Here is a 23,381-nt window from a genome sequence, read left to right as displayed (position 1 = left end):
AACCTCTGATCGTACTATTGCAAATTATATTCTATTTAGAGGTATACAAACACTACTCCCTGCTACGAACAAAGTGGTTCAATACGTTTATTTAAGATATATCGCTACAGTTAACGGAATCAGAGAACCACGATTACCGGAACGAACCGATTATTGTACTGGTATCGTAAATGATGAAATGAGTTGGGTAACCAGTCGAATATTTCTTGAAAAGTCTTCCACCAAACAATCAGTCAAATATGTGACAATCATTAAAGATTATGTTAAGTCAGAAACTTTGAATATGATCAAGTCGGCAGAGTGGTTAACATATAAAACAAAACATTTCGTTCTCGACAAAATGAAATCGCTCAGTATCGATATAGGATTTCCAAATGAAGTAAATGATAACTCTTTTTTGGAGAAATTCTACTCAAAGTTTAACTTCGATAAGTCTTTCTTTGAAAATATCGAAGGATCACTGATAAACAAGAAAAAGATTATTTTATCAAAACTGATTCATCCACCGTTAAGTGAATGGATTTTAAGACCATTTGACATTGATGGTTTGCATAATCTAGGAACAGCTAACATTGAGATAACATTTGGTATCTTGGGATCGCCGTTGTTTAATTTAACACATCCTCCGTTAATGAACTTTGGAGGAATAGGATTTGTAATTGGACATGAATATGGTCACGGATTCGAACATACTGGTATATCCTTTGACGGCAATGGACTTCTCGGTAATTATTGGTCGAAACAATCATATGCTAACTTCATACAATAAGAAAAATGTTTGATAGAACAGTACTCTAAATACTATTTGCCAGATTTAAAACTATTTGTTTCCAATGGAGGTAAAACTATTAATGCGAATATTTGTGACTTTCTTGGAGTAAAAACTGCATTTAATGCATACCACAGGTTCAAAAAGAAATACATGATCGAGGATAAACTCCCTGGACTTCCATTCACTGGTGATCAACTGTTCTTCATTAACTATGCCACAAATCGATCTACAAGTGCTTCGCCGGTATTTCTCCGAAAATTTCCATTACTAGACCATCATGCAATGAACAGATTACGAGTTCTAGGACCTTTACGAAACAGTGAAGAATTTTCTAACGTCTTTCAATGTCCTGTTGGGTCCTTCATGAACCCTGTGCGAACATGCACTTTTTGGTAATTGTAAGAAAATTTGAAAAAAAATGTATCTTCAAAATGGATGACGTTTAAGGATTTGTTATGAATGTCGGAGAGTTGATCATCTGCCTTAGATGATTTCTTTGTCGGCACGACACTAGTTTGTAGAATAGTAGTAGATATGATGAATCAGATAACTTTTATTGAAATAATGTCAAACCTTAGAACATAAAAGTTTGTTTCGGTAAAAGGATATAACTTTCAATATTAGTATTATTCAATTTCTTTTGTAAAGAAAGATCAGTTTTACACGAAGTCAGTTCGATCTACAACGCCATACTTGTAATCTGACCAATGTTTTGGTTGTTCATCATCCAAAACTACATTTCATCTACATTCAGTAATGGACTACAGAGAGACAGTTATCACCAAACAATTTCATCATCATCATTATCATCATCATTGTCATCAGAAAAATTACCCTCAACTGAACAAAAGTTCTATATAACAGACTAAATGTTACCTACTATTTCAAATGTTGCGCATAACAAACGTCTGCTACTAAAAATGTAAGGAATTAGGATTAGATAAAACCAAGGCGAAATACGACAAGCTTGAAACGTACCATCATCAACGCTGAGGAATATTTTTGTTCTTTTGTATAAATTGTACATTGTTCTGCAACAAAACATGAAAAAAAATATGGAAATATCTTTTTTGTTTAAATATTTCGTTTACGTGTACAAAATAATATAATGTAAATAAATGAACGTTTGAATATATCAATGTATAGCATTAATAATGTACATAACAATGTGAATAAAGTATACATTGACTGATCTTATTTTTCGAAATTATGATATTACATGTCTTCAGGCGATCATTGCTGTTTTTTTATTTTTTAAGTAAGCCACAATTCATCGTAAGATACGATGTCTGTTCCATATCTGCGAAGTTCACTTCACGCAACAACGCAACGGTCATACTGAACTAATTTTTTACAGGTTGTAATATCTCTCTCTCTCTGTATGTGTGTGTGTCAGAATTTGTCAGGAAAACTGTTCTACGACAGTTGATAGAACAGAAATCCTGACAGATCCTGGCAGTGTCCGTCTGACAGAAGATGCCCTTAACTCGGAAACATATTGCCCTATTCCCTGATAGATCCCTACAGAAACTGTCCGTGGTCGTGGCAAAGAAATACGAAAAACTGTCATATCCTTGGACAGTTCCTGACACTAAATTTTTCTGTTCTGTGTGACGTTATTTAGAATAGAAATTCCGCGACTACTAATGGAGAATTACCGCCAGTATATATAATAGTACAGTGTTAGACAACCCTTTTGTAACATGTCAGGATTTAGGTCGGTTTCTACTTCCATTTTAGTGTTGACAATATAGTCAAACGCGCTTTTTTAGAAAGGGTTTTCAAATAACCATTATTTATTTAATCGCTATCCATCCTCGTATTAAATAAATATATTTTGCATATGTGTTATTTATTCTTCACTCAATATTTTCGATTGTTATGAAAATGACTAAAGAGATAGAAAGAAAAAGTATACATAATCCGTGTAGCATCAGCACTAAAACCATGCCTTGACTGCTCGCAAACTATAAGGTGGGTGAATGCGACACATTAATTTGAGTTAAAATTCTATAAATTGACATATTTCTGCAAAATGTATGAATGAGTGTGCACTCTTTTAATTTCAATAATGGTCTAAAATTATTGACTAAAATACTTATTTTTTATTAAAAGATTACTATCATGTGAGTGACTGCGACAACTATATTTCAGTCAAAATTTTTCGAAAATGTCATATTCTCGCAAAATGGATACATGAGTGTGAACACAATTAAGTTTCATAAAGATCCAAAATGTCTGTATAAAATGTTGAAAATTGTCAATGTAAATACTTTGTTTCATACTGGTGACAAAAGTCAGTCCAAATTATTTAAAGTCAGGGGCGTAGTAAATGGTATTGTAGGCAATAAATTGTGTTGGTACTGCATGATATAAATAAAAGTCTTGTCAAAAATCTTAGAAAAAAAAATCAAGTTCAAATATAGCAAGGCTTCCTTGATGTCGTACCAATCCGGATTCGGGTGCTACGTCTTTTTTTTCGGAATTACTTACATGTAATGTATGAATTCAGTCAGAGTCATAGTATTTTCTAGCTAGTGACTGTCAGGAACTCCTAGTCCATGGGCTAGGAGGGTCCACCGTGCACCCCCACTCATCAACTTCATGGTGAGTTTTAGGTACCTTTATACCTCCCATTGCCGAATCAATTTTTCACCAAAGAATATTCTTCAATTCTTTTCCCGTACAGGCCTTTATTTGTACCCCACTGGGTCAAAAAGCCAAGATTTTTATGACTCAATTGTTTGAGCGTCTAAGCCTTCCTGGGATAGCATGTGTAAACAAACTAAACACATTTAGGTATCATTGTATAGCCCAATGTCGTAGCTTGGTACCACGAAAGTTGTAGTAACACTTCGGATTTGCAAAAAAATGAAAAAAAAATGTACCCCGATCCCTCCGAAAGATCACTTAAATTGACATATTTTATCAATGTCAAAACCCCTAGAGTATTAATGCTTCAATAGAAAATGGCTTATTTGGTATTTTCTGTTTAGTATTATCACAAATTATACTTCTGGGGTTCTTGTGATGATTTTTTTGCGATTTTCGTACTCAGAATTTATAAAAAAAAAAAAAAAATGCAAAAAATGGGATTTTCGATTTTTCGGTCAAAAGTCATATTAATTCTATTCTACCGGTGCACCTGGTCCATGCCCCCAGTATTGAGTTGAGTCCGAGTTGCTCATTTGCTTTTGTTACTTTGTATGTATGATTTTAGTTACTTTATGTTCTTTGTTGTGTATGTCTGTTTTCCATGTCTGGTCTTTGTCCCTGGGTTACATTCTTTTGATTACCGCTATAACCTTGGCTCCCTTGATTACTCTTTCAAGTTATTACTCGACTAAAACGTCTCACATTTGGTATCATTCAATAGATAATTTAATTTTCTGGCATTTTGTTTCAAGTACCCTACTTCAAACAATCTTCTGGGTATACAAACACATCTATGTAGCATCTAAGCACACATGGTATGTCAGAACAGCTTCTGACAGTTTAGAACTGTTCTATGACATAGAATCCTGACAAAATCGGAGAAAACTGTATGACACCATAGCATACTGTTGGTATTCAATCACCACCATTATATATACACCGAAATGGAAGAGGGTGGGTTAGCGTGCTATAAAGCCTAGATTTAACACACCATTAAGTTTGAAAGTCAAGACCATTGCAGTGCCAGCTACTCCGGTGGTGTAATATTCATTTTATCAGACTTAATTCAGACTTAATTACGGATCGGATTAGTGTTCGGTAATTTTGTATATGAACCCTTAGAATATTAAATGTAGGATTTCCCATATGAAGTGAATGACAACCATTTTTTAGCAATTTTATTCCAAATTTGATATTGACAAGTTTTTCTTTGTAAATACATTGTAGTAAATTGAAAACAATAAAGGTATTTCATCCTAACTGACAAGTAACCCATCGAGCAAATGGATAAAACGTCCCGATGACATAGAATCGAAGTTTCTTATTTAGTTATTAGAATATCTTTGTGTAACTTAACATATCTATCTCCATCAAGAATTGGATTGGAATACTCTAGACTAGCTTTAATAAAAACATGTTTCATTTCATATGTTAACCATGATTACTTATCGGATTTCCCGTTTTTCCAAAAAAAGATAAATGGTTGAAACCAAACAACTCTCATTACTGCTTATCATAAAACGTCTGGCAAAAGGAGTTCCAACTATTATAAGATCGAGGATAAAAATGTAAAGTAAAACTGATAAACTTCTGAGGAGGAAAAAGTCTCACATAAAAAAAAATATTTAAATACAAAGAGTGTGTTTACATGCATTAAATGTTCGCTTCATTGAACTTATTGGTACTTTGTCATATATTTTGACATGTCCAAGCAAATATTTACTTTAGCTGTCATATTTTTTCTTAATAATACTGAAATCGACAACATATTTGTCAAAAGTAGAGATAAAAATTGTAATTCGGTTATTACACTATTGAGATATATGTTATACTGATTGATCATGACATTAACTCTTTGTAAAAGTTATCGTTCTTGGTATGGTTCTTTAAGGTGGGAGATGAAAGTACGGTTTTGTTCAAAGTAAAGATCTGTTGATATACGAGAAGGACAGTTACATAAATATATGATCTATGTAGTCCAAAAAAGCATCGCTTGAGTGTTGGACGTTTCTGCACTATGAATCATCTAACAATGGCAATGTCTGAATTTATTGTGGATTTGTACTTAAAAAAGCAGTCATATGAAATGTTACACATTTCTGAATGCTGTAAGCGTGTTTCAAGGATTCTCTCACCAGGTGCTTTAGAATAAACGCCTAAAGAGGAAGATGTTTATTGATACTGCAGATGGTGTTAATATCCGTTATATCATATAAAATCTAATATGAACGACCCCACAACATGTCTATTGTAAGTGTGCCTTGTATATAGAAGTGTTGAAGAATGCGATGAAGAAGAGTACCTATGATTAAGTGGGAAATGGGATAGCTTTGAAAGAAATATGATTTTCTATTATTTATTATTTATGTAGCTTTTTTACCCAATGATTTTATATAATATATCTAGACCGCCATCTGAATCTATCTAATCTACTCATGGAACATGGGCAATTCGGTTGAGATGTGTAAAACAATTCCTTTCACGTATAAATGCAACACTTGACTTGGAGGACACGACGAGTAATCGAAGTCTCTTACCCTTGCTGGTACTACATCTGTTTAACGTTCATTGGATGGGTGCGTGTGTTACATCTTTACTTTTACTCTTTCGTTTTCTGCATGGCGTCAGATGGAATAATATATCATGTGGAACAAGGATATATTTGCTAAAAAGACTATTATGATATATGTAACAAACGATTTTGCTTTCACGTGAAGCCTGACTTATGTAAATAGATACACATGAATAATAAATCTTATGTTAATAGGTACAGATGAATTGTACTCCTCTTAAAAGTTTCAATGCATATTTTGCATATGTTAAACCGACCATTTACATAAATTTTATGTTTTTAATGTTGACACAATGTACTTCGCCTTTGTATTTAGTACTAGTACATATAATATTCAAACGCTGCCTATGGTAGTACTGAGGCAAGAAAACCCACCTTATAATGCTTTTATTGTCAACGTATGATATACTTTTTATATCAGATCTGTATTGATGAGATGACCACAATCTCCCACTAAAATAACAAAAAAAAAACGAACAAACAAACAAACAAACAAACAAAACAATCAATACTTAATCAGGATTATAATTCTTGGAAAGTGCCAATTTCATACATAATCTTTTAAATTTTTATATCGATTGTGCAACAATCGAATGAGAAACTAAGACTGGTAATGTAGTCTATTACTGTTTTTTCAATAAGAAATAAACGTGAATTCGGTGGGTTTTTGACATGTACAACGCACATTCTGTCTGATTTTTATAAAGACTGCTACTTAGAACTTGACGATGAGAATTTGTTCAAATAGAAATATGCTGACAGAATATTCAAAATTAACTTAAAGGATTATCTTTTACAACCAACAAAGGAATAATTAATGAAATGATCGATTGATAAATATACAAACATGTAAACCAAGTGTGATGCATTTTCATAGTATGAATAAATGTGTTTTCCATGGCGAATCAGTTAAATGCCGAAGTATGTAATGTAATAATGACCCAAGGGAAACTGTTTCAGTTCTACTGAATGTTGTTATATAAATCAGGGCAATGCATTCACTACGTAACCAACGATTTAAATAGTGAAAAATCACATTTGACAACGACCTACTGAAAAAAGTACAGGTCCAATTCATTATTTGGTTACCATTTAGTAAACCAGTCTAACAAATATCAAACAATAAAGTATATATATCACTAAGCAATGGTAATATTATAAATATGATAACATATGTAATATCTCAATTTAAATCTGCTAAAGATTGCTCTATTTAAAAGAAAAAAAAAGAAAAAAAAGACGCAACACAAGGCAAAATAGGTATATGACTATGTGTCTGAACTATATGTGCTTTTCTATATTGATTAATTCATTCATATTAGGAATATTTTTTTCGATGATGTCATCAGAGATTATTCCGTTTGAATATACCATATATTGAAACAGTATGTCTAGAATTGTCTTTGAGTTAGGTATCATATTATTAGCAAAAACTCTATTTGTCCAAAAGTTCTAGGCTCATTGTAGAAAATTTTAACGAGATTTTGGCAAAGCACTAAATCGAAAACTATGAAACATTTAACAAGAAATTCTAACAACAATTACTATTTACAATTTTGGTAGCAAAGAGAGAAAGTTTAATAAATATTTAAACATATTTCAAAGGAAATTACATCCTACCTTTTAGAAATAAGACTTAAATGATTGGTTAAAAAACAACTAAAACAGAACAAAACAGGCTCCTACGAAAAAAGCAGTGTTTGTGACGTGTATCCAATTTCTTGGAAACTCGTCAAAAATGTTGGATTTCAGCTTCAACATCTTAAGAAACTCAAAGGAAAAATAAAGAAAGCCAAAATTTCTATTACTACCAGAATTATATTCATATTTTACAAGAATTCATAAAAAATGCAAGTTGTATTTGCCTGGCTACATAAACTATAAATATCACAAATATTGAAGCGCCACCGAAAATACCCTGACGAACAAAATGTAAATTTATGTTGCTGAAAAATACAAACTTTACCGCTTTTACCTATTAACATTTCAAAATAATGAAGGATTCACTGTTACATATCTATACCATGAAATATACATATAATCGTAATTTAAATACAAATTATTGGCTTGTAATCGTAACTGTTATTGACTACGAATGATTTCATGAACTAAAGAAAAGTGCGTTAAGGATGTCTTGTAACAAGAGCGTTGACCAATATGGTTTACAACAAGATGTTTGAACACCACGAAATTCGAAGGACAATATAACAATTAACAAATTACCAGTTGTCTTTTATCCTTAACTCTAATTGCATTTACTCAGTTATAAAATATAGTTCTATATGTATTTTTGTATCTATAACAATATAATGAAAAATTATTAGTGAACCACTATCTGTTTTCAATTATATAATTTCAATAATTATTCACCTGGTACAATTCATATCATACCGTACAATACTTTTACATATCCTCTATAGGGACCATTGGAGGCTCTACTAGACTTACATTCAATAAAATATATACGATATAGCCTTCGGTGTTTTGACCTTAAAAAATAAATTGCCGATCTTCTTAAATTCCAGGTAATGGATAATAGATCGTCAAGTCCTCACTTGTTCTCACAAACTGATGTATTTATAGACCCTTTAGGTGTTATCTGACAAAAAGAAATAAACATTTTACACTGTATTCAGAACAAGGATCATGAGACCTTTGCAAGCAGTCCAATTTGTTGTATTGTCTTTATTTTTGGCAGAGATTATTTCATTTGTGAGCAGTTTTAGTTTTTACACTCATCATGGGTCTGATCAAGAAATGGGAAGCGGACTATTTTTTTTACATACGTTGGCTGAATCCAGAAATATTCAAAAATTTCTTCACCAGTTTAGAGCGTATGAAAGCTTACCGGACGGCTCAGACTCAAGAAGTAGTAAAACACCACAATCAACAGCCGCATCATTTAGAGAAGATATTGATTTCACAGTAAACCCATGTGACAACTTCTATCAATTTGCATGTGGTGGGTTTATTAATAGGACAGGACCACCGAGTGGATTTAATTCTCTGTTGAGCAGCCGACGAGGTGCTATTTTAGATATTATCAAACAAGAAATAAAGAAACCTATTCAATTAAGTGATGCATTACCGTTACGCAAAGCAAAACAACTGTATACGTCTTGCATAAACGAAGAAGAAATTGAAAAGCGTGGACTTACACCAATTAAAAACTTTCTGAAAGATCGCGGTGGTTGGCCTGTTCTTGGAATATGGGATCGAGACAGGTTTGATATGGTAAAACTTTTGACTAAAATTAATCTATTGCATAAAGACTGGGAATTTCATTATCAGCCATCAGGGACCATTATTGGGACATCGATTCAACGGGATTTTCGTAAACAAGGACAATATGCAATATATCTCGACCAACCAGGGTTAGGACAGTTCAGTTTTTTTAACCTTATAAACCACGAGGTATACAGATTAGGACTTGACAACTTTTACAACAAAGCTTATGAGGACTATCTCGTCGATATTGCTGTTCTACTGGGAGCAGATATCAAGACAGCTAGACGCGACATGCGCGATGTACTTATATTTGAAACCAAACTAGCAAGCATAATGTTATTCGAGGAAGAAAGACGACTAGTGAAAAATAGATACATGAAAATGTCGATTCTGGAATTATCATTACGGTACCCTTTTATTGATTGGTTGCAGTATTTCAGAAAAGTACTCTCAATCGCCAATATTGGAGTTTGGTTACACACTGAAGTAGTACTTTGGGCCGCTCCATACTATGATAGATTGGGACCAATTCTTGCCAAAACCTCTGATCGTATTATTGCAAATTATATTCTATTTAGAGGTATACAAACATTACTCCCTGCTATGAACAAAGTGGTTCAATACGTTTATTTAAGATATATCGCTACAGTTAACGGAATCAGAGAACCACGATTACCGGAACGAACCGATTATTGTACTGGTATCGTAAATGATGAAATGAGTTGGGTAACCAGTCGAATATTTCTTGAAAAGTCTTCCACCAAACAATCAGTCAAATATGTGACAATCATTAAAGATTATGTTAAGTCAGAAACTTTGAATATGATCAAGTCGGCAGACTGGTTAACATATGAAACAAAACATTTCGTTCTCGACAAAATGAAATCGCTCAGTATCGATATAGGATTTCCAAATGAAGTAAATGATAACTCTTTTTTGGAGAAATTCTACTCAAAGTTTAACTTCGATAAATCTTTCTTTGAAAATATCGAAGGATCACTGATAAACAAGAAAAAGATTATTTTGTCAAAACTAATACATCCACCGTTAAGCGAATGGATTTTAAGACCAAGTGACATTAATGGTTTGCATAATCTAGGAACAGCTAACATTGAGATAACATTTGGTATCTTGGGATCACCATTGTTTAATTTAACACATCCTCCGTCAATGAACTTTGGAGGAATAGGATTTTTAATTGGACATGAATATGGTCACGGATTCGAACGTACTGGTATATCCTTTGACGGCAATGGACTTCTCGGTAATTATTGGTCGAAACAATCATATGCTAACTTCATACAAAAAGAAAAATGTTTCATAGAACAGTACTCTAGATACTATTTGCCAGATTTAAAACTACTAGTTTCCAATGGAGGTAAAACTATTAATGAGAATATTTGTGACTATCTTGGATTAAAAAGTGCATTTTATGCGTACCACAAGTTCAAACAGAAAAACATGATCGAGGATAAACTTTCCGGACTTCCATTCACTGGTGATCAACTGTTCTTCATTAACTATGCCAGAAATTGGTGTGCAAGTGCTTCGCCGGTATTTCTCCGAAAATTTCCATTACTAGACCATCATGCAATGAACAGATTACGAGTTATAGGACCTCTACAAAATAGTGAAGAATTTTCTAACGTCTTTCAATGTCCTGTTGGGTCCTTCATGAACCCTGTTAGAAAATGCAATTTTTGGTAATTGTAAGAAAATTTGAAAACAATATCTTCAAAATTGATGAAGATTAAGATTTGCTATGAATGTCAGAGATTTTTCCATCTGCTTCAGATGATTGTTTGCTCATATCGGCACGACAAGTGTATGTAGAGTAATAAAAGTAGATGTGATAAATCGGATAACTTTTATTTAAATCATGTCAAACCTTAGAACATAAAAGTTTGTTTTGTAATTGGATAACTTTCAAATAGTATAATCATGTCTTTGTGAAGAACGATCAGTTTTATATAGTCAGTTCGGTTTACCAATCCATAACTGTAATCTGACAATGTTTAGCTGTTTATCAACCAAAAATACGTTTCATCTATAATCAGTTATGTCATACAGAAAGACAGATATCACCAAACAATTTAATCATCAGACACCCAACTGATCAAAACTTTTCGATATATCAGACTAAATGTTACCTACTTTTTGAAATGTTGCGCATAACAAACAACATGTTCCTCAAATTTCCAGGAATAAGGATCAGATTAAACCAATACAAAATAAGACAGGGCTTAAATGTTGCTTCGTTAACGCAACATAAAAAACATTATGAAAGTATCTTTTTTGTTTAAATATTTAGTTAATGTGTATAAATTGTCAATGTCTCGCCGTAAACATGTACATAACAATGTAAACAAATGTATACATTGACTGGTTTTATTGGTGGTCGAAACTATGAAATGACATGTCTTCAGACTGTCATTGATGGTTTTTTTTAAAGTAAGTCACAATTCATCGTGAGGTACGATGTCTGTTCTATTTCCACTTTTATATTTTATTAAAAGGCAGATAAATCAAGTATCAACATATTTTACATAAACGGTTGTCTTCAAATTCCTTAAAATATTAAACACTTATTCAATAATATAATCAATGGTAATTGATGTTAATTAATTCTGTATTCACTTCTTACATGCTAAGAGAATGAAATAGCGGATATAAGTAACAAATTACAAATTATGAAAATGATGAATGTAATTTCCATATTGCTGATTGTACTCAGCCAATTGAAAGGCCTCAGTTACCGGCCATAAATTTCAATTTTAAGTTCTAGGTTTTAAAAATTCAGCAATAGACTCTCTTCATGTCTAGCCAATACCTCAATTGCTAATGCTAGTTTATTAGTCTCCTAAGGTGTCTTAATTTTTTTTTATTAATAAAAAATTTTGCGTGATTTATTGATATGGTTACAAAAGCTGTATAACACTTTCTAAATCTTCTGTCAATACCATTTTGCCAATAGACTGTTTAAAAATCTGTCTTCTATTAGATAAGAAATAAAATCCATAAAAAACCTCTTGACTAGTTCGTGACAGATTTGACCTCTGATTTTTGCGTTGTAGTCTTTGATGTCGATTAGAGATCCATTAAATCTTTAACAAAGCGTTCAAAGTAATGTTGATGTTTATGTGTCATTAAAAGGTATTCTAAAGCTAGTATACTTAACATATCTTATATTTTAAGTATTTTTATACAACATTCAGAATACATCTTGATTGAATATTGTAGATTGACTGCGATAAAAGAAGTTTACTTCGTTCGTTTTGTTCTATTGCATTGCATGGAGTCATAGTTTAAGTTGTCGGGATAATTGATCATTTTCTAATCAGTTGTCAGGAGTATGGAGTTTCCGGTGGCAAAACTGATTTTGCAGGGTCAATAAAACAACATAAACACTTCAGAAAATTCAAAGAAATATTTATTCCTCCTTGAACACGTGTGATTACATTAGTTTGCATGTAGCAAGTTCATCAAAAGGATCGGATCGCCAACACAATTTAATTCCTTATTATTCTCCCAAAAGGTCTTATTTCATTTGTTTTTTTCAAACCGGAAGTAACCGAACCAATTCGATCCAATGAAGTCTCGCACAGCAAAGCATCATGTGAAAATAACCTTTCATGGATAAAAGTTCTGTGATAAGAACGCTCATGATGAAACGTATTGCCTCAATACAAATTAGCAAATAACTCTAGAGACCACAAAAGATCTTAAATAAGTGCAACCTTTAAGTAAGCTGTGGAAGGTCCAAACAACAAAGTAATAAAATCCACGTTAACAGACGATGCCAAGTCTTCAAAATCAAACTAAAAAGTGATGTAATGACACAATGACACATAAATGACCAACATCTTTAATCCCCCTTTACTGTATAGTAAAAATAACTGAACTGAAACAACAAACAAACACACCATAAAATACAGCCTATGATGCATCCAATTATCTCAATTGAAAACCTCAACATAAACCATTTAGGCAAATGAGAGATCCACATATTTACTGACAGCTAGTTCAGAACATATTAAGAGTGATCAAGGGAACCAAGGTTATTGCGGTAATCAAAGATCAGACATGGAAAACAGACATACACAACAAAGAACATAAAATAACTAAAATCATACATACAAAGTAACAAAAGCAAATGAGCAACTCGGACTCCACTAAAAACTGGGAGAATGGACCAAGTGAACCGGTAGGGTAAGCGTCCTCTGCTTTTCTAGAAACACCCACCGAGTTGCTCATAAAAAGTTAATTCCAGGGTAGATGAAAGAGGGAAGGAAAACTATGACAGATTGAAGAGATCAGTTTTCATGGTGCAGATGGATACATTGTCACGATCCACGAGTTCATGATGACGGCCATAAAACTTTCGTAGTGATGACTTCAATCTTGTAGCAACATAAGCCTGCTCCAGAAGCGTATTTGTTAAAATTCTAGCGCGATACAAAAACTCTGCGTAGTCTCGGCAAGCTCTGGCATAACGTATGAATTGTAATATGGACACTCTATACGCAGGTGCTGAAAGGATATTGCCACAGATGAAAGGGAAGTTGACAATTTTGGATGAAAAGTCATCCCGTTTGTTGTAAAGTTTGGTCAATAGTTTTCCTTTACCATCGATTTCTAAGTATAGGTCAAGATATGAGGCTGACTTCACAGTGTCTGTAGTATCCTTTATCTCATGATCTTTGGGGTAGATGCGATGTATTAAATCCCCCAAAATTAGCATTGTTTAAAGATCATACGTCATCTATATAGCGTAAACTGAAATTAAAGGATCTAGCTAAATGATATTCTTTCTTTCGGATCAGATCAGCTATAAAGTCAGCCTCAAAAGAGTGAAGCAATAGGTTAGCAAGTAAAGCACAATTTGTTCCCATTGCAATGCCAACCGTTCGTTGAAAAACGCGTCCACCACACTGGACAAATATATTGTCGATTAAAAATTCCAGCATTTTCCAGACGATTTGGAGTTATTTCTTACAAAGTATGAGGAATCTTTATCAAGAACTATATATTTGTATCTAGGTGTACCATCTTGTTTGAAAAAAAAAAACGATGTATATTTTTAAGACTGGATTTTAACTGAGTATGGGGAATAGAAGTATACAGTGTTGAAAAAAAAATCAGAGGTTTTAATGCTTTTATATTATGATAATAGTCTTGAACAGATTGTCTCCAAAAGATTTTTACAGAATGAAAATACCATAAAAACTACCAGCATTAGGAATAATCGATCACCTCAATTCCGGTGAGTTAAATTTGGAGAAGAAAAGTACTAAATAGGGAAGATTCGATGTAGTGCAATACTCAATACTTACACATGACTCTGACAAAGTAAACAATTTTTGAAAGGTCGCAGTAGTTTGCCTGTTCTTGGACAAAGGAATTGAAAAGAAGACTGACAAACGAGCAAGACATTTACAGAAGGACTAGGAATCACCCATTCAGCCACCGAGAGCAAAAATTGAAACAACAATATATGCCAAAAATATAAACAAGCAAGTATTAGGACAGTGCAGTCATTTTAATCTTATAAGACATAAAACATACGAGATAGGAATTGATCACTTCTACAATAAAGCCTATGAGGAGGATTACTTTGTCAACTTTGCAGAGTTCAGCTTGATAAGAGCATTGCGTTTTTATTACAAAAAAGCCAACATCAAGTTATTCCAGGCAGAAAACGATATATAAAAATGATAAAGACGATTTTCGAATTATAATAAATGTTATCATTTATTGACAGTTTAAATTATTTCCAACAAACGCTAAAAATCTCAAATATATCTATTACATGTAGTTAACGCATCAATATTGTGGGCCTGTCAATACTACAATGAATTGGTCTGAATACTTGCAAACCTACTGTATATTGCTACAGTAAACGGAATTACCAGAACTAGGCAAGTTTTCTACTGGTATCGTTATCGATCAAATGAGTTTGGTAACCATGTTTTGTCTTGAAAGGACAAGGAGCCAGTTAAAAATATGACTATAATAATATACTGTTAGGTAAACATTTTCGGAGATGGCAGGTTAATCCACAAGACAAAACATTTGACTCTTGAGAAAATTAAATCACTAAGTATCGATATAAGATTACCAAATAAGACAAATTCTTCTCCATGTCTCTGAAATATTTCTATGCAAATTGTGTTTTAGTGAATCTTTCTTTAACAATATTGATGACTCTTTGATAGAAAAAAAGATTACGTCGACTATTAAGTAAACTTTATAAACCTACGTCACAGGTGACATGAATAATAAATATAGTATAAATTATCCATTGGATTACTCACTGGGCACCTCAACGAATCCCGAATCAAAGAACTTTGGAGGCATAGGATTTCTAGTCGGACATAAATATGGGTACGGGTTTATAATTTGATAACTATGAACTTCTTAATACTTATTAGCCTATACGATCGGCAAGAGAGATACAAGAGAAAATAATCAGAATTATCGGTATTATTTGCCGGATATAAAGCAACTAGTAAAAATTTTAACGAAATTGAAAGCTACTTTTGTAGTGAACGCATTTGACGCATACTGGTAGTTTAAACAGAAGAACATAATTGAAAATAAACTTCCTTGACTTTTATTCGTCGTTGATCGTTCTTCATCAACTATACCAATAGCTGATGTGCAAATGATTCTCTTTTTTTTCTCCAAAAATTTCCATAAATAGACCACCACTGCATTGAGAAGAGTACGAATTATTGTATCTAAAAAAGGGATGAATTTTCTAAGGTTTTTCTGTCTTATGGGATCCTCCGTGAATCCACCTAAGAAATGTAATTGCTATTAATTCAATGTACAAATGTACGTTTTAGTTAATAGACAAAATGGAAAAAATTCATATGAATATATACTCAGTATTGTACAAAATTAAACTTTTGAGCACCTTCAAAAGAATGTATATCAAATGCCACATTTCTAGCTGTAACTGTATGATAAATGCAACAAGACTACATGTATCGGTATATGTTTCAAGTGTTTTATGTCAAAGGTTTATCTGTTCGTGCTATACAATGTCTAAGGTCAACCATATTTGTGATATTAATATAGTGGAGGTAAAGAAAATTTGTTGATTGCATATATTGCAGCAAAAGGTCATTTGCTGAAGTAAATTGTTTAGTATTTTTACAAAAAGATTCAGGTAGTTTGCTTTATTCCTTTTTTTGGTTATCACTGCGAGAGTGACATGTTGGTTATCATACACTTAATAATTGTCAAAAGTCGCATTGCTTCTCTATGCTGTCATGGCTTTTTGATGAGTTTTTCCATTTGGTCTCTTTCCAGTTTATATACATGAACATCTTCTGTAGTTGTCACATCTACCGCTCCTCTACGTTTATAGAATTTAATTGCATTTTCATTGCTCTTAATGACGCCCCATTCTATCCTGTTGCAATTGTTACATAATGCGTCCTATAAATTAGTAAATAAAATGCTTCGCAGGGCACAGCTTAATACGACCGCAGAAGCCAAACCCTTAACAGTTGGGACAAGTATTCAAGTTTGATACAGATCTGAACTTTGTCGGCCATTAAATATACATGTATTTGACAGGGGAAAAAAGTGGTCTTTTGGTGGCTCCTTATTCTCTAATAAGCACAACCCTCAAAATCCATCCCATTTTTCTGTTGTGGTATGACTCCTTTTGGTACGGACGACGACATCATACTATTTTGAGACCGCAAATGGTTTGTGGTCATAAAAAATAACAACACCATTAATTTAAGATCTATGTGAACAACACCGATAATATGCCTAAACCTACGTTACTGTCACATATAACTACAAACACATTCATATCTTCATATATTTTGTATAAACATTAAAAAAGCAAACAAATGTAGGTTGGGTTACAAACATCATGAAGTATGTACTCAGAGTTGAAAGTTGGTTTTTGACTGTAACAATTAAAGAGAAATAAATCACGAAAAAGCGTTGAAATAAATAGAAAAAGGGACATAATTCTTTATTTTTGCAATATGTTTGCCTTGTTCAGGAGTCTGGCTTAAGTTTAAAATACCTTCACAACAGCTTCTAGCAATCTTCCCCCATAACCATGATTCTGGAAGTTTGGTGTAACATATAGTTCTTCAATGTACATCATTCTACCAACCCAAGATGAGTAAGCAAAAAAGCTTAAAATATACCCTACGACAACTGTCCAAATACAAACAAATGTGAATGAAAGGAGAAGAATTATTCATTTTACATTTCATTGTTTTAATAATTTCAATTTCCTTAGGGCACATTGGAACATATTATGTTAAAATGTATCCTTTTATCGCTTGATAAGTAACTGAAAAAAAAACAATGGATCACAAGTAGCGAAAAAATTAACAAACTAAATATTATCAGTGACAGGTCTCAAAATTCCGAAAAGAGGGGAGCACTAACTGGCCTCAAGGGCCCATTCCGGTGATTTCCAAAGTTTTAGCTTTCCCTACCGGTGAACCTGATCCATGCTCCCAGTTTTTAATCAATGCCGGTTGATAATTTACTTTTTTGTATACGTGGTATGTTGTTTCGTTCATGTTCTGTGTTGTGTGTGTCCTTTTCCCTTGTTATACCATTGGATTATATTCTATTGATTACATTTGAATCCCCTTCCTGTTGATTTTTCTTTTCTATATATATATATTCAAATTAATGTTTAGCACCGGTACCTTTTGGACCCCTTATTAATAATTAACAGCTATAAAGATACAACGTAAGCATATGCAAATACAAAGATCTGGACATAAATAGTATAATTCGATAATAAAAGACCATTGCATTTTCACCTAAAATCACTTACAAGCCATCTCGCGCTTTTAAAATGTGCAATACCTTATATCACATAATGCTAAAGGAAAATACGTTTTTATGGTTACAAAGGTGTTTCTTCAGAATTTGTTTAAATTGACCTTACTTCTTGTCAGAATCCCGGAAAAGTTGGCCCAGTGGTTTCAGATTTGCTATGACAGACGAACAGACTAGAAATACACTCTAAAACCACTATACCAACTGTAATTGCAAATTCGTTACTTTTTGGTTTGATAAGCCACACCATTCTTGTGACCTAAATAAGAACTCATATCATTTAATCATTTTGTAAAAGTTAACCACTCATGCATGGAAATGAATATTCAATTTTTAACAAATGCAACTAGTGCATTAAGTGGAATGTAAATCTCGATTTTCATATGTACATTGTTCGTAATCTACAAGTTACAGGTTGAAAGATAAAAACTAAGTTAAATCTGCATAAGCTGCCAAATTTGTTCAGTTTGGATTCTATTGAATTTTGCTGATTCAATGAAATAAGTTTGCAGTAATGAAATTGAAGCAATAAATATCGATAATGCTCACAGAATATTGTGAAAACAACCTTTTTTTTAATCAGAGCAGATCGATAGCCCTGATCTCATTATTTTTTCGACATTAGTTCCAAAGATTGCCGACAGCCATTCACCTGATTTAAAATGATTTTATATCATTTCATCTATATCTCGATTAGTTTTCAAATAAAAAATTACCATATTTGTGTCACATTATATCACAATACGTAAATTTCAAGAGGATCCTTGCGTTATATTCGAATTTTTTTCTTTTACAGCTCGAGTCCGTCGGTCTTACTTGCCGTTGAATAAAACCACTTGCGCTTTGCGATCAGCTTTGTTATTAAAGAAGCGACCATTACAGCACATGCACAGAATAAGGTCACCAGAAGTCACATGCATACCAATTTAAATACGTCGACTTCTTGTCTTGAAGAAAATAAATATATAGACACCTATTTCATGTATATTTAATACATTTCATGTGTGGGTATCAAATGAAATAATACTTGAAAAGTACAATTTAGTAGAAATAATTCAAGGGTAATGCGTATTTCAACAGAAACAAAAATTTACGAAAATGACAGCTAATGCACCTTTAAATACCTCGTTCATTTTCTGCTACATAACAATGGAACCATGGAGATTCCCTAAAACCGTCTCTTTTTAAAGCTAAGGGCAAATACAAATAGAATAAAAATTCAGTTGTGCGACATATTCATCTGTCAAGCTTAAATGAATGAAAAAGAAATAATTTGAATTTCATACAATCAAGCTCAAATTTCCCATAGCTGTTTGATTATCACAAACAGTAATAATAGTTACTTTACTCGGCCGATGTTTCTAGAAAAGCAGAGGACGCTTACCCTACCGGTGCACAAGGTCCATGATCCCAGTTTTTAGTGGCGTCCGAGTTCCTCATTTGCTTTTTTTACTTTGTATGTATGATTTTAGTTACTTTATGTTCTTTGTTGTGTATGTCTGTTTTCCATGTCTGGTCTTTGTCCCTGGATTACATTCTCTTGATTACCACTATATCCTTGGTTCCCTTGATTACTCTTACTAAGAACAACGCAAATTAGGGAGAATGGAATGTATATAGTTCTGAAAAAGTAAGCACATGTGCCGGGTCTATGGTTATATGATCTCCTGTGTACAGGTATACTCGTTACTAGTATTTTATATAATCATTATCCAGATCTTAACACAGTCTTTTTACGCAAACGGTACATTGGCACAATGAGCTTCGCAGGTTCTTAGTGAGGTATATATAGGTACGTACATATAGGTACGTACGTGGTTATTCAAGATGATACGGTTATTAGTTTATTAGATTAGATGTTAACACTGTCGATATCACAGTAAAACAAGTACTACTTTTAAAAAAGATAGCCGATGCATTTTCTTGCTTTGTTCGTTCCAAATTTGTTTTGTGAACTGTATGAACACCGTTTAGTAATTCAGCTATTTCCAATTATTCAATAAATTAAATATTATGCTTCAATGTATTAACTGACTGAAAATATTCTGGACACCAATGCCCCCAATACGTTGCAATGGTTAAGCATCATTGGTATCACTTGATGTCAAATCAAACTCAATACCGACTCCGTCGAAAAAACAAGAGTTAGAAAATACTACTCATCGGCCTTATCTCAGAACGGTCCCCCCTTTCGCTGTTCAAGTTTTAGCTTCAACTAAAATATGGAAAGCTGCAACATACAGATGTACTTACGGCGGGTATTATAATATGGATAGAGAAATAAAGATATATGCATGAATAACGTATCAGTAAGAAAGGAAAATAATTATCATACTTAAACTTTGAATAAAATGAAGCTTTAGCTCGGCATACTGATGTTGGCAAAGAAATGGTGATCTTTCAAATGTTGATTTCCGTACATGGATGTATCTTTTGTTTACACACAAATTTCAAAATAAACTTTGAATAATATATTACATGTCCTAATGTTTTAATCACCTTCAGCATCAATTTGTATTTCATCTTTGGACATATGAGCCAAATCCTGCAATATTAAATTTATTTTTATCAAATATACAAAATAGAGGAAACTTTCTAAATTTGTTCCCGATTAAATTTGTTCATTACCATCATAATTATATACTGTTTATTTGTCCTAGTTTGCGGAATTCTATCCAGACACACCGCAAAATACACAATATCTCATTTATCATGATGCATCAATTATTCTGGTGGTATTTTTATTTAAGAAGCTGTCTTTGTAAGAATCATGCAAAATCTGAAAAATGTGATACACCCCAAAAAAGCCACATATTTTTATTTTTGTAATTAAGTTGTTTTATGGGTCTATACAATGAAATGTGTAATTATTCATTCAAAATCCGTTAGCTCTTAGGAGATAATCAACATTGAAAATCCAATAGATTCTATTATATTTGAGTGTCATTTACATAGTTATCTCCCTTAATTTTGAAATCTACAGTGCTTTCTATATAATTTTTATCCCCTAAGAGCACTGGTTATATGAATAACCAAATGTTAATTTTTGTTTACCAAAGCATTTTAAACAAAATATCAAAAATAAAAATATGTAGGCTTTCCAACCATATATCACATTTTCCATGATTCTTAGCTGGAGTGCTACCTAACAAAATTTCCAAAGTCAGAATCACATATTCAAACAGGTTTACAACACGAGTTAACAAAATTAACTTTCTTTTTAAAAAAAAACTCGTCCAGCTCCCTTCACAACAAGCTTTTCATGGATGTCAATACTACTTCATACGTAGAAGATATGATCAAATTTAAAAATGAAATGGATAAGTACAGTATATAATTTATTCAAATGCCCATTTTTTTGGCGTTTTGAATACAATTGTGCAGTGTTTTTGTACATGTTCATTTTTACCTGTTCCAGCATTCTTAGGCTATGTACATTTTATAAGATTATTATAAAGCCAGATATTCGCTTATGCATTCAGTGTAAAAAGATGAAATTAATTGAGCGGAGCACATAGAATTCAGATAAACTGAATATATGTATAAACAAATTGTACCTACACAAAAACACGTTTTTATTTTCGCTTTTACATCACAGGATAAAAACAATATTAGTAGAGTATCTTTCGGTATTGTCGAAAAATACAGCCTGTATGTCCTCGAACACGTCCCCACATGCCGTCCCCTAACTTCATAAATATACAAGCTATATTTGTCGATAATTCAGCAATTTATAATTATTACCTTAATATTGTACATGTATAACTATTTCATGTACAAACCTTGGACAATTTCATGATAGCATCACAGTCATTAACCTCCGCTCTCCTTATACAACATGCTTCCATTTTCAAACTAATTTTATTACCTTGTGCAACAGTAATTTACTTCCGCCTTGGCTATTTATTATTAACTATGGAACGCCTAAACTGTCTGATGAGATACACACTTATAAATGTGTTGTCACTTTTATATTACTTGCTGTACTTTAATGATTACATGTGGTCATTTTGTATTTACGTCATGTAGTAACGCCTTTAAATTATGCTGTTTTGTCTTCACGTTCTGTCATTTCGTCTTTGCGTTCTCTCATTTCGTTTTTAAGTTCTGTCGTTTTATGATTACGTTCTGTCAACATATATTTACGTTATATCGATTTATATTTACGCGCAGTGTTTTTTTTTATCACGTGAGGTCGTTTCATCTATATACTTTCTGTCGATCTCTTATTACTTTATGTGCATTCTTTCTTATCATTATATGCAGTGTTTTCTTCTTTACATGCTTTGATTTCTACTTTACATTTCTTTTATTTACGTAGTGCAAGAGTAATCAAGTGAACCAAGGTTATAGCGGTAATCAAAAGAATGCAATCCAGGGACGAAGACCAGACATGGAAAACAGACATACACAACAAAGAACATAAAGTAACTAAAATCATACATACAAAGTAACAAAAGCAAATGAGCAACTCGGACTCCACTAAAAACTGGGAGGATGAACCAGGTGCACCGGTAGGGTAAGCGTCCTGCCTGCAGGCGGTATCTAATGACGAAACAGGAACGTTTTTATATGACTTAATTGATATTATCGCTATTATCATTTTGTAAACGTGAAAGACATTTTAAGGAAACTAGGGCTCAAACGTCAAGAAAGAAAAAGTGAGTTCAGATACTATTAGGAAGCTTTTAATTCACGACATGTAAAGCTTATGAGTAATGGACAGGACCGAAATAATAAAAAGTAGACTGCAATGCTTAACCTTTGGTAAAGACATACAGCAAAAATTAGAAATACTCTAGAATTTGGCATTCCACATGAAGTACTCGTAGGTCCTAGTCAAACTTTATCGTTTTTGGCATGAGCAAAGTGTCAGAGAGTTCTAGAAAATTTAGGTCCTACAACATCAGGTAGTACCAATTTGATAGTATAGAATATCGTATTGTGAATCATCGTGTGAGAGATATTGCGACAGAATTACCGCGTTCGAGGAAATTCTTAAAGTTACCCAATACATGACAACAATGCTTGGATCTGATACGAAATCAATGATATTAACTATGAAGAATACTCTTATCAACATGGCGAGAACGATGCATTTGAAGGTGTCCTTTTCTTTTATTATCGCCCTTTTCTTTTCATGAAGATAAAAAATGCTGTCCACATATTTGCTCTTCACCATGTATATTTGACAAAGATAAAAAAAAAGCTTCCCGTTTGGAAAGATGCCTGGAATAGTCACGGAAGACGCACTGTACGAACATCACCAATGAAGATCCATGAACAATCCCGCGCCTTTTTTCACTGACCCAAGATGAGGAG

General features: G+C 32.8%; 2 protein-coding genes across 2 annotated transcripts; one reads left to right on the top strand and one right to left on the bottom strand.

Moving 5' to 3' along the window:
* Positions 1–8,756: 8,756 nt before the first annotated feature.
* LOC148609768 (membrane metallo-endopeptidase-like 1) lies at positions 8,757–11,109 on the top strand. Its single transcript, XM_088543147.1, has one exon. The coding sequence runs from the start codon at positions 8,757–8,759 to the stop codon at positions 10,932–10,934; it is 2,178 nt and encodes a 725-aa protein (XP_088399273.1). The 3' UTR covers positions 10,935–11,109.
* A 3,842-nt stretch (positions 11,110–14,951) lies between these two features.
* LOC148609767 (thialysine N-epsilon-acetyltransferase-like) lies at positions 14,952–21,953 on the bottom strand. The gene is made up of 5 exons (XM_088540895.1): positions 21,842–21,953; positions 20,559–20,604; positions 19,184–19,249; positions 17,281–17,417; positions 14,952–16,673 (listed from the first exon to the last, which is right to left on the bottom strand). Exons 1-5 carry the CDS (start codon positions 21,905–21,907, stop codon positions 16,503–16,505), a joined length of 486 nt encoding a protein of 161 aa, XP_088397021.1. The 5' UTR covers positions 21,908–21,953; the 3' UTR covers positions 14,952–16,502.
* Positions 21,954–23,381: the final 1,428 nt, after the last annotated feature.

The sequence above is a fragment of the Perna viridis genome, chromosome 8 (assembly GCF_037379345.1).
Source record: "Perna viridis isolate PV_CMFRI_1.1 ecotype Kerala chromosome 8, ASM3737934v1, whole genome shotgun sequence".
Taxonomy (NCBI): Eukaryota; Metazoa; Mollusca; class Bivalvia; order Mytilida; family Mytilidae; genus Perna; species Perna viridis.
Note: the sequence above shows the minus strand (reverse complement) of the source record. Positions and strands in the feature narration are given on the sequence as shown.